This window comes from Eptatretus burgeri, chromosome 1 (assembly GCF_056783735.1).
Source record: "Eptatretus burgeri isolate ZD-2024b chromosome 1, Ebu_testis_v1, whole genome shotgun sequence".
NCBI lineage: Eukaryota > Metazoa > Chordata > Myxini > Myxiniformes > Myxinidae > Eptatretus > Eptatretus burgeri.
Window position 1 is genome coordinate 76,429,006 of NC_140961.1, and position 12,500 is coordinate 76,441,505.

A 12,500-nucleotide genomic window follows, 5' to 3' on the forward strand; every position below is an offset into this window, starting at 1 on the left:
GATAGGGGAGAGAGGAGTGGTGCAACTTATAAAAGAGAACACAGAGCAGACCGAACCCAAAAATAATGATAACGATCTTCTGCAGGCTTACTTACATAGACAGGCGCCAGGACACACACACACACACATACACAGACACAGAAAACCCGATGTAGAGGGATTTTGACGCAATACAGGAGAGGAGTTGAGGCTACGGTCTCTCGGTACCTTTGTATAACTGATACGTGGTACCCGAACGTGCCACCAATACGTTTGGGGGGAGTGCTCCGTGGCGCGGTACCCCCCCCCCCGGACAATTGTCGCGTTGTCTATCGCTTCGGGCAGCTCACGTCGAGACCGTGAGCATGAAGGAGGGGTTTGAGTTGGGAGGGTGGAGTCAGTGTCGTGCAGGCAGAGAAGAGGAGGAGGAGCCCAGTGTTGACGACAGAAGGCAGAGTCGAGGTCCAGGTTGAGCGGAAGGTGAGGAAGAGCAGTAGAGAGAGAAAGAAGGATCCGCTCAGACCGTTATAGGCCCCGCAATGTGGGGTGGGGGCCACCCTGAAACTCTGTGACATCACCCAAATCAGGCACTCTGATTGGCCCCGACCCCCTGCGCGGCCCGGCCACAATTGCCGGAAACTGCAACACTCAATTTCTGGCAAGATGACCTCATGACGCAAAGATGTCCAGCTCCGACCTCATGACATGACATGAATCGCCCACACCAAACTCCACGCCACGAATGGCCCCAGAAAAACCCCCGGGCCATGCCCTGATGACCGGCCGAGGGCAGCGTCGGTCTCGCACACCCGCTCGGGCGCCTCCAACCAGCACTGGCCAACGCGCCCGCTCTGTGTGCGCCAACGTGGCCCAAGCTGTACAACATGCCCCCGCCTGATCGCAGCTTCACTGGCCATAGAGGCGAGAAGGGAAGATGTTATGGTGAACCCATGCACAGACAGTAAGGTGTGTCCATTCGTGCCCGGCTCTGTATGATAAAGTGTCGCGAGCGGCGCATGTGTCTGCCTTTGAGAGCATGTTCCGTAGAACATTTTCCGTTCCGATCCACCATTACGCACGTGGCCAGCGCTCACGTTTGCCCGATTCTGCTATCGTGTGTGCGGGGCAAAACCTGATCGATATAATTAGTCCAGAAATGTGTTTGTGCTGTGCACACTCTCATCCCGCGCAACGTGGCGTGGGGTTGCCTTTCTATAATCGGCCTCGGTACGTGTTCCGTGCAGCGTGGGCGTCGTGCTGGGTGTGTTTTCTGTGTTGTGGAAAACACCATCGGGTGGAAATTACCGCTGCGAGTGCGTTTGGCAGGCTGTGTTTTGTACGGAGTGTTGTGGGCGTAGTGCCTGCTTGGCCTTTGCTGAGGACCCATCTCACAGTGCAGGGCGCACGTGGCTCAGATTTACCTCAGGAATAATCAGAAAAGAAGAGTAGAAATGAAGAAGAAATGATGTAAGCAAACCTAGCTACGAGATCATCGCAACGCACGCCCCTGTTGTCCCGCTACACAAAAGGGAAGGGACTATCTACACGTATATTAATGGAATGACTGTCTTGGGACCACTATCTGTTGGATGCATGCGGTTCTGAGAACCGCAACAATATATATATATATATATATATATATATATATATATATATATATATACATATATATATATACATATATACATATACATATACATATACATATATATATATATATATATATATATATATATATATATATATATATATATATATATATATATATATATATATATATATATATATATATATATACATATATATATATATATATATATATATATAAATATACATATATATATATATATATATATAAATATATATATATATATATATATATATATATATATATATATATATATATATATATAATATGTGTGTTTTTATAATTCCCCCGGAGACCCAAAGATGCTGCCAGGAGTGGAGTTGCTGTTTAGTGGGTTAGATTCCAAGTATTATAAAGGAAACCTTCACGATGTGAAGCTCACATAAAAGTACTTTTGGAAGATCCATTTTGGCAGGGTGAGACTTTTTTTGTATGCTACGTATTTATATTGTTGCTGTGCCGGCTTGACTACTGTACTCATGGATTTTGTTTGCACAGCTTCACCGTCGATCCAGTGGTGCTCTCCCACAGTGGCTGTGAGGCCATTGTAGATCTGGGTACGTCTATGATCACCGGCCCATTAAAGGACTTTGCAATGCTGCAAATTGCACTTGCAGTTGCTTTGCCACATGGTCAGGTTGGTGTGATTCCTGAACCTATAGATTGTGGCATTTGGTGATCACCTGCCAAGGTGCCTGTATATATAGAAACCTGATCCCCTACCCCCCCCCTTACCCATTGTACAAGGCTTTCTTAATGGTTCAAGGTTTAATTTGATGGTTGTCATTGGTTGGCACAGCTGGTGTGTAACAGTAGGCTCCGGGATAACCAGGGGGCCATCCTTCACTTGATGGTGCACCTGTTCCAGAATGTGGTTGTTGTACTTTTCTGACTTTGGCAAGGATTGAAAGGTTAACCTTTTATTTGCAGTTTATCATCGACTGCAATGCTGTCCCATCGCTCCCAGATGTCACGTCCATCCCTATTTGGTGAAAGGGCTTCAACCTGACAGGAAAGCAATATGTCATAAAGGTAAAACCCATTCTTCTCTGCTTTCAAACACCATGTTGTGGAAGAAGTTTCCTGGCTTCCAAAAAAAATATGAAAGATGAAATTCCCAATCAGTTTAAATGGAGGACAAGTAACTTTCGAAGGCCTTTTCTTTGGAAAGCACAGTGGTAAATATAAGTAAGGTTTGATCTCAAATGAAATGAACAAACGATCCATATTTTTACTTGCAATTAGTATATTAAAGATGAATTGAATGTTTCCTGCAGGACGTGACCATTTTTGGAACCATCTGCCTTTTCGGCGTCATATCTTTTGATGTTCCACCATCTGTGGGCCCATTGTAGATGTTGGGTGATGTGTTCATTGGACATTGTCACACTGAATTTGGCCGTGGTGGACAAGACCGGGTTGGCTTTGCCATGGCCTTGCGATCATGCACTGTTGTACATTTGAACAATGCATCCAATAAATGTTTTTGGTGTGGACATTTTTTCTTGTGGTTGGTTTTGTATTTAACAAGTGCTTAAGCTTGTTTAAAAAAAAAAATATATTGATTCTTCACTTCCTGTAAGGATGGCAATGAAAATGGTTTTGCCTTGATGCAGGTTTTCTCATGCGATGTAGTTCAGGTGTAATAATGTACCTGGGGATTTGTTGGGCATAATCTCACAATTTGAAGTTAACTCGTTTGGTTTTAACTTTTTTATTTATTATTATTTTTTTTAACTTTGAATCTCATATTGATTCATGTTCGTCGCTTCCTTTCAAAGACCATCCATGATGAGCATGGTCTTCTAATTGTGCCATTCCATGTGATTAGTCGTTTTGCTAGTTCACCTGTAATTAATATTTTTGACTTTATGTCTTTCCCAGTTAGCCCCTTACCTGGCAATATGCCAACTTGTCTGTCAATCAACACCATTCATGTTCGCTCTCCAGTGATGTCTATTGGAAGACCTGTCCTGTTCCATGTTCCTCAACGATTTGGCAATTGGAAATATTCACTGATAGTTTGACATTTCACGACCCTTCTAATTTGGCTTTCACAAGTAATCCAAACATCTCCAGCTCATTCAAGTCTTTATGATACATTGCATTGTTTTTTTTACATTCTGATTCCCAGCCAATGTCATTATAATTTAAATAAGTTTAACAGGTTTAATGACCAATTTCCATGTCAAAGGAATTTATACCAATATACTGTACAACTGTCAATTATCTTCCTTTCCAGCCTTTTGTCGGCCAAAATTTACCAATCTGAAGATGATGAAACATTTTAATTAAAATTGCTTCGGTTTGGATGCTTTCTTTTGAAGTTGGGCACTCCTTCGTCAAATATAAATGGAGAATGATAATGGTTAATCTCGCCCCCCTCCCTCCTTCCCTCAATTAATCTATCAGCTTCCTATCCATGGAGGATATAATTTTAAATATTGTAAAACTAGAGTACATAGTCTTGCCTCGCACACTCATTCTGAACAACAATACCACAGTTAACTGACCATGCTGCTATTATGGCTCATATACCCAAAATCATCCATGCATCCTATTATGTGACATACAGAATGTTGCCATTATCCATAGCTTTATCGATTGGTTATTAGGACAAGCCGGTAGGTGGACATGGGTAGTCGCCTACCCAATAGAACCTGACGCGATGGGCCCGTTCGATGGTGAATGACCTGAGGATGAAGCACAAGAAAATTCATGATTCTAGCTTCAAGGGTTAATGCTGCAGATTGTTTTTTCGTTAAAATACCCCCACATTTAGAGGTTTTTCGGCCGTTGCTAGGCAACGGTGGTGTCCATAGCAACGGTTCTCATTTGCACACAACTAGGTCATGGTATGAACCTACCCACTAAGTTTCATCGAAATCGCCATTGTATTAACGGAGCACTGGACCGAACAGACAGACAGACAGACAAGCATATCGACGGAAAAACTGATAAGGCTAAAACAAATTTCAAAAAAAATAAAAAATATATATTTTTTCGACTGTATCGACTATCCAATATTTAATGAATCGTTTTGTGCACATTTAGGCTAAATTGCATCAATGAAGGTGAATATGAAAAAAAAATTCAAACTATATTCCCCATGGAGAGTCGATATTATGTAGTTTTTCAATCCAATATGGTCACCAGACCGTGTGACCGATGACATAATGTCAATTCTTCACACATCACGTCGAAGATCAAACTTGAAGTTTCAGATATAGATTTTGATTTGACAAATTATGGCTAGAATACCACTTCACTGATGTCATCGTTATCACCCGATATATTCCATGGGGAGTTTATGACATATCGCAAGTTTCAACTTTTTTTTTTTTTTCAGAGATCTTTTTTTTCCCCTTTAATTCAATATGGCTGCCATATCATGTGACTTATGATGTCAGTAAATCAACTAGATTTCTGCGATCGTCAAGGGTAAGCTTACCCTTGGCCCATGATTCAATGATATATGTTTGTTTGGCCCACCATATGACCTTCAACATTTTGGGATAGTTTAAATTAAAAAAAATATGTTCTCATCCACAATCTCATCGATGAAAATTGCATGACAATTATTCAAGTTATGATCAAAAAGGTGTATTATTTATCGGTCATGATCTGAAAAAAGCATGTCAAGGACATTGATGTTATATCAGGTGCACAACTTCAGTGTAGTTACACTATTATGATGCAAGAATATTTTGGAAGACCAAACCATCTTTGAGATTCTGCGTTGGCAAAATTGAGACATGACAAAAAAAATTTTTTCTCAGACTGCCCCTTGACCTTTAACTCGGAGAAGTATGATGTAAATGCGCCTTGCTCTAGGCAATTTTCGAGGGCAATTTCGTTCTGATCGGACAAACTTCGTCGTGTTGAGTTATGGTGAAAAATGTTAGTCCATAATTAGGTCATGACCTTAATTTGGTCAAGGTCAGAAAAAAAATGTCCACCCGCATACTTTTTATTCCCACGAATGATGCAAAATCTGTACTATAAAAGGAGCTGTGCATGCATCCAAGTTCCACCCATTGGTTGGACAGATTGCCTGACTCCACCCACAATTTCTATACCATGGCTGCATGTCGGTGATTACTGCTTTGCGAAGTCAAAGACATATTCAATCACCATGGCCTCCCTATAAGTTTTCCCTTCAGTGTAAAATGACCAAAGCAACAGTTAAAAGGATTTTGAGTCGATAAGCGTCACAAGCCTTGTGAAGATAGGCCTCAGCAATTGAGGCAGCATTTTGTTGTTAATACACTCCCCAAATAACTGGCATTCTCTCAAGTAGTACTTATACCATGGAGGTTATGCAGGTTATTAATATATTTAGGGATCTGGAAACCATTTGCATTCAACATACAGATGTCCCAAAAGTCAGTTATGTCGTTAAGTATGTGTCGTCAGATCCTTTTCCTTTTGTCTCGTGGGAGAATCAAAGGCATGCGTTGCGATTTCTTTTTAGTTAGGTTATTAAATCTTTACATCCAACGAACAACCAACAACCATTCCATTCCCCATCACGATCCACTACCCACCCGCTGTCTACAAGCACTCTGACTTGCCAAGGCAGGATCTTGCAGCCGTTCCTTGCCGCTTCCACCAACGTTCCTTCCACAAATGTTGTAACTCTTGCACGACGGCCTGTGCAACATTGACACTGTTACTCGTCAAGTATGAAGCCGCGTGGAAGACTGGCTGGGGTTTCCCGGCAGATGCCAATGCCCCACCCCGGAAAGGTGGTCCGTAGGACCTGTCCAATCAGAGGCGGACAGCGAGGTATGTTCACCAAGGCCCCTCCCCGCTGAGGGAGGTCCATAAATTCCCGAGCACTCTCTGAGGCAGGTGGTCTTTTTGAGGTCTTGGGTGGTCTTTTTGAGTTCTTGGAGAGTCTTTTTGGGGTCTTGGAGAGTCTTTTTGGGGTCTTGGAGAGTCTTTTAAAAGTTCTTTTGAAGAGTTTTTGGTGGGCGTCGAGGCAGCGAATGTGTCTCTGCTGGCCCTCCACGAGGAAGGGAAGAGCGACCCCGACCCCCCTCCGTGAACCCCGGCCATTCACCACCCGGGCTCCACCATTAACCTCAAGTCCCACACGTGCAACTGTGAACCAAACCAGAGACCAATGTCAGGTGCCGTATCACGAAGCACACCCTTCCTCCGACGGTTAGGTACACCACCGAACTCTAACCCCCAGCTTGTCTCTCCTCGGCTGTGAGGGTCCAATAAAGACTGGGTTTCTTTTCATTTGTGTGTGTGTGTGTGTGTCTGCGTGTGGGCCCGTCTTTAAGTAGAACTGAATAAGTGTTTTTGGATCATTGTAAATACTTCTTGCATATTTGCGTTAAGCCTTGCTTTGTGTCTTCATTTGCTGCAAATAAAACTTGTTAGAAATGTTTCCAGTTCGTTTCTGTCCCTTCTTGAATTAGTCCAGCATGGTTCGGATCTGAGTTTAGACGGGGTTTTATCCCCGATAATCCGTTCATTCCAGCCGGCACGGCTTTGGCAGTTTCCGCTCAGCTGCACCCGAACCGGAGTTGGTAGTCGGTAGTTGGAACTCTACCGCAGTCGGTAGAGCGACCCGGTTCGAGCAAGACGTGCTGAGGGCGTGGTTTCCCCGGTAGTCGAAATTGCATAGTTAATTAGGTAAATTGGTTATAGACAAATAGACCCTTCGCTACCCGGTTGAGACATTGGTGATCACGGTCAGTTAAACGACCCTCTGGCTCACGGAGTTATCTGAGCGATGGCCTACAATTCCGGGGAGTTTGGTGGGAGACGACGCAAGCTTTCCCCACCGAGTGGTCGTTCTCGCCCCCGACCCCCGGCCCACAACAATATTATTTGACTATTTTCTCTTAAAATTGTGAGTTGGACACGTGACTGTGACGGGTTTCTGCGAAGTCAGTGATAGCGTGATAGGGGAGTGGAAAGTGTTAAATATACCACCATTTTCATGTGGAAATGCCCATTTACTTTTATGAATGGGAAGAGGGTAGTGGGGGGAGGGATAGAGTGAAGAAGGGACAGATTTGGAAGGAGGGAGGTTGAGGATTTGGGAGTGGTGGTTTGACTCTTGTTGGGGGGAGGGGTTGAGGAAATGCGGTGAGTAGGGGATTGGGAGGAGGTGAATGAGGACTTGGGGATGGGAGAGGGAGGTGGAGCAACGATGCGAGAGAGTTAGGATGGGGAGGTTGAGGATTTGGGAGGGGAGTGGAGGGGGGCAGTTGAGTTGTCAGATTTGCATGTGCAAGTTTACTCAGTAAAAAATGTCATTGGCATCAAGTGTGTGTGTGTGTGTGTGTGTGTGTGTGTGTGTGTGTGTGTGTGTGTGTGTGTGTGTGTGTTGTGTCACTGTGGAGGGGATGACATTATCACCCTATGGGTAATGTGCTAGTTTTAATTATGAAAGTTCCAGCCAGATCCAAGATGCAGCTCGGACATTGGTAGAAAAAAAATTGGTGGTTTAGTTCTTTGGAGGGGTATGACGTAATTTAAACGTAAATGTTCCTTGCTCTCGTCTATCTATAGAGGGCAATTGCGTTTTGATTGGACATACTTGTACGTTCGTCAAGTCATCGTGGAAAATGTTAAAATGTCTATAATTAGGTTAAGGTCAAAATAAATTGTCAACCCCACAATTCACATTATTCATGCAAATTTTAAAATATAAAAGTCTCAGCCGGCTCCAAGATGATCCAGCTTGGAAATTGGGAGTGCAGGTAGAAAATATATGTATGTAATTTTCGAAATGGTAGTTTAGTACTCCTCAGGGTCTAAGAAAGTCTGTGGTAGCATTAAATTGTTAGGCACTAATTATAGAAACAAACCCTACAACAGCAATAAGCCTTCCCCTATCCAATAGTGGGAGGTTAAACAAAATATTAAAATATTCTCCATGAGGAGTCCGTCCGATGTTTAAAGTTTCGCATCGATCGGATAAGTGGTTGCAAAGAATTTTTTTTTAATATCGAAAATATATATAGAGGTGGACGCACGCACACACACACACACACACACACACACACACACACACACACACACACACACACACACACACACACACACGGAAAGTGGTATTACAATCGTCTCACAACACCGTCGGGGCGAGACAACTAAATTTTGGATTTTCAGGCTTGTTCACTTCACTCAAATGACATCTTCACTCGGGAAGTCTGTGTTCACAACCTGTCACAGCATTGGTGTTTATAAACAAAATCCATTCATATACCATGGTGTGCACTCCAGTAAAACACACCCCTCTTGACCAAAATCACCTTTATTTTTTATTTTTTTTCTGGTTCAGGTTATAAAAGTATGACAAACGCATGAAATAAATAGCGGGTTAAAAAAACAAACAAACAACCAAACGCATTTACAACTCGTTTAAACCTTCATAAATAACCTACATCTTATATTGTGCACTTTTCCCAGCAAGGTCCCAACGGGCTTTGCCCACGTGGTGTACGAGCCTCACGAGGAGATTTGATTGCGACCGGGGGAGGGAAAACCATGCAATACTCTGGACATCGTCAGCGATATTGATCCTTCGGCTTGTCACGGTGTCCCCTTTTTCAGAGAACCTCGTACACGGAATTTCCGGGCGCGGAACCATCCCGCACCCGTGACTCGTCCGCCCCGGCACTCGCCGGCTGTCCGTCGAGCGCATCGGGGGACAGGCGGAAAGCGGGAGGTCCAGGGGGTTGCTCGCTCGAGATTCGCTCCACGATGCTGGACAGACAGTCGAGGCTCGAGACGATGAGAGCGCCTTTTCCCACCACTCCATCTGTGCAAGTGCAACAAGTGGGTGAGGAGAAGCGAATAACTCGGTGACAAATGTTTACCTTCAATTTTAATAAATTGTGCTCTCACGCCAAAAGGTTGGCATGCGGCGGACTTGGTAGACCGAATGACTTTCCACCTGACTTGGTGTTAAAGTTTTCGTGTTTGAAATTCATAGTTTCTATCCTTTCATCCGAGTAACAGGTATCTCACACATTTTTGGAGTTGTACTGATAAACGACGCATGTTGTTAATGCTGAAAACCCCATATTTAATTTTTAGATCCTCGTGGAGGATCTCTAAGTCTTACTCGTGTTGTTGTTCTTAATCTTCTTCTTGTGGACTTTTTTGTTTCACAGCCTACAGTTTTCATCGAAACTTCCTGAAACTTGGCGTATACATGTAAAAATTCCCTGCGCAGACAGTAACCATCTCCGATTTTGAAAATTCCTCCGTGAAAAAAAGTTATGACGTCAAAATATCTCCGCTAATTGAAATCGCCGAAAAAATTATCTCCGAAACTCGGCAAGCTTTTTGAATTCTGCTTGCGGGAATCGAACATGGCATTAGCAGAGATTAAATACCACACATATGATACATCACTATGACGTCATATCAATTTTTATGACGTCATTCCTATTTTTTGACATTTTTTGTTTCGCAACTAGAGTTTTCATCGGATCTTCGTGAAACTTGCCATGTATATGCAGAATGCCCACGCGCAGGCAGTAACCATCTCCGATTTTTGAAATTCTTCCTAGAAAAAAAGTTGACGTCATAATATCGCCGCTAATGGAAATCACCTATACTATTATCTCCGAAACTAGGCAAGCTGGTTGAATTTTGTTTGCAGGAATCAAGCCGGGCATTAGCACAGATAATTTATCGCAAACCTGATACATCACAATGACATCAAATTCGTTTTTATGACGTCATCATTAAGATGACGAGGATCTTCGCTCATTTGAGCTTGTTTTCTTCCAGACTAATTGGGCTCTGCAGAAGGATATATATATATATATATATATATATATATATATATACATATATATATATACATATATACATATATATATATACATATATACATATATATATATATATATATATATATATATATATATCTAAATGTAGGTGATTATTAAGCAAAATTGTCTCTGCTCTTTCCTGATTCTGGATTATAAGTATCGCTTCTCATGTTGTTCTTGCTTTTGTTTGATGAATTAAAATCGAAAGTACCACGAAGGCATCCAAACTCTTAAATTCCTTACAATGCACGAGGAAAATGCAAATGACATCCGGCAACAAATGAAAGGGAAAACAACAAATCCATACAGATGAAACAAAGATGTACAACAATGTGATCGTCAATCAAGTTTATGAACAGGAACTCTGCATGTTATGTACGAGGAACGTTCAAAAAGTTCTACGAAACGAGATACCAAAAAGATGGTTACATTATTTATTTTCTTTAATCACGAGGTATATATTTATTTCTATATGTTTAAAAAACATCTTTGGGATGCTGTTTCTCAGGAGAACGTTTTGAGCACCCCTCGGTGTTGTGATGTTTCCCATGTCATTGAACTTTGCAGCAGCTGATGGGGGAATTTCAGTGAAGTAAGACTTCTACCAATATTAACTTAAATCACGTTTAACGACCATTCCAAGGAATGTGAGATTGAATAAAGTATTTCCTAATAGATGTGACTGTGAATAAGGAAAATATTTTACCAAAACCTGTTTAAAGTAGCTGTCCAATTGACCATTATGCACATGATGTAGGCCGAACAATATAGTAATGAAATACGTTGAAAGATAATAATTAAGGAGGAACAACGTGCACACAAGCAGATGATAGGGGGGTGGGGGCATAGGAAGAAAAATGTGAGTGTTGGAGGCGGTACTTTTAGTGGTGTAAAAAAAATCACTGCAAATGACAATTGCTACATGACGTCACAATCTACATCTTGATGGCAAACGCTCTTCCACGTATTTCAGGAGGAACGTCAATTCATTGCCGACGTTTCCATGAAATATGATAAAGCAATACGGACACGAATGCACACAACACAACGTGTTTTTATATTACGTACACACTTACCGTGAGATTCTGGATTGAAATGTCCTTGGAAATCCGAACCGATTCGAGCAAAGGAGACCCTCCCGCAGTCGGCCTGGCGAAAGCACGTGGGACATGTTCAACACACAGCGTATCATCATTATCGGTGTGACGACCAATTGCAATACCCGTCGGGGACAGACGGACAGTGCCTATAGGTTATGAAGGAATCGCACGTTGGCTGTTCGGCAGACAAAGCACGAGTTTGTGACTCCCTGCTGAGCACCTCGCAGGCTCCCGTCGCACTGTGGGAACGCGGGCAGGGTGGCTCTCGGCGGCTGTAAAAGCTTTGGCACGCACGGGTGGCCGAGCGTACGGCCCGACGGGAGCGGACGGTCGAGGTGACGGACCATCCGGTGTTTCGCGCTGGCGACCCCTGGCAAACGAGCCAATTTAAAAGTAGGACAGGGGGTGCATGGAAATGTGTGCTTCCAACAGGGTCTCGCATCCACCACCCAAAGATGATCTCGCAATGGAAATGTCATTTGCAATATATATATATATATATATATATATATATATATATATATATATATATATATATATATATATATATATATATATATATACACATACAGGGGGCTGCAAAAATAGGTATACAGTAAGGATTATACCAGTATTATAATAGTGGTGCAAAGATAATTGAGGGATTAATATGTTTGTTGTTGGTATATTATTATTGACATGCTTGTGTCATCAATAAAATACGTTTTGTTTTTCATTACTGTATTCCTACTTTTGCAGCCTTTTATTTATATATATATATATATATATATATATATATATATATATATATATATATATATATATATATATATATATATATATATATATATATATATATATATATATATATATATCCTGCAGGGTATTAAGTACAACTTCCACTTGAAAAACCAACAAGATAATCGGAACATGTTTCCTTGCGAAACCAATCAAAATCAATCCATCATGGTTTTACAACAA

The 12,500-nt window shown here is 42.0% G+C and overlaps 1 protein-coding gene and 1 long non-coding RNA gene across 2 annotated transcripts in view; one reads left to right on the forward strand and one right to left on the reverse strand.

Moving 5' to 3' along the window:
• The first annotated feature begins 1,929 nt into the window (after positions 1-1,929).
• On the forward strand, positions 1,930-3,133 carry LOC147034783 (uncharacterized). The gene is made up of 3 exons (XR_015060242.1): positions 1,930-2,264; positions 2,558-2,659; positions 2,905-3,133. It is a non-coding gene; the product is annotated as an uncharacterized LOC147034783 (long non-coding RNA).
• A 5,760-nt stretch (positions 3,134-8,893) lies between these two features.
• Positions 8,894-12,500, reverse strand: part of LOC147034784 (myoblast determination protein 1 homolog) — a 5,202-nt gene continuing 1,595 nt past the window's right edge. Inside the window, exons 2-3 of the mRNA XM_085888977.1 lie at positions 11,517-11,589; positions 8,894-9,416 (exon numbers count right to left, since the gene is read on the reverse strand). Coding sequence (XP_085745103.1) covers positions 9,205-9,416; positions 11,517-11,589 — 285 coding nt within the window. The 3' untranslated portion in view covers positions 8,894-9,204. The remainder of the gene's footprint in view (positions 9,417-11,516; positions 11,590-12,500) is intronic.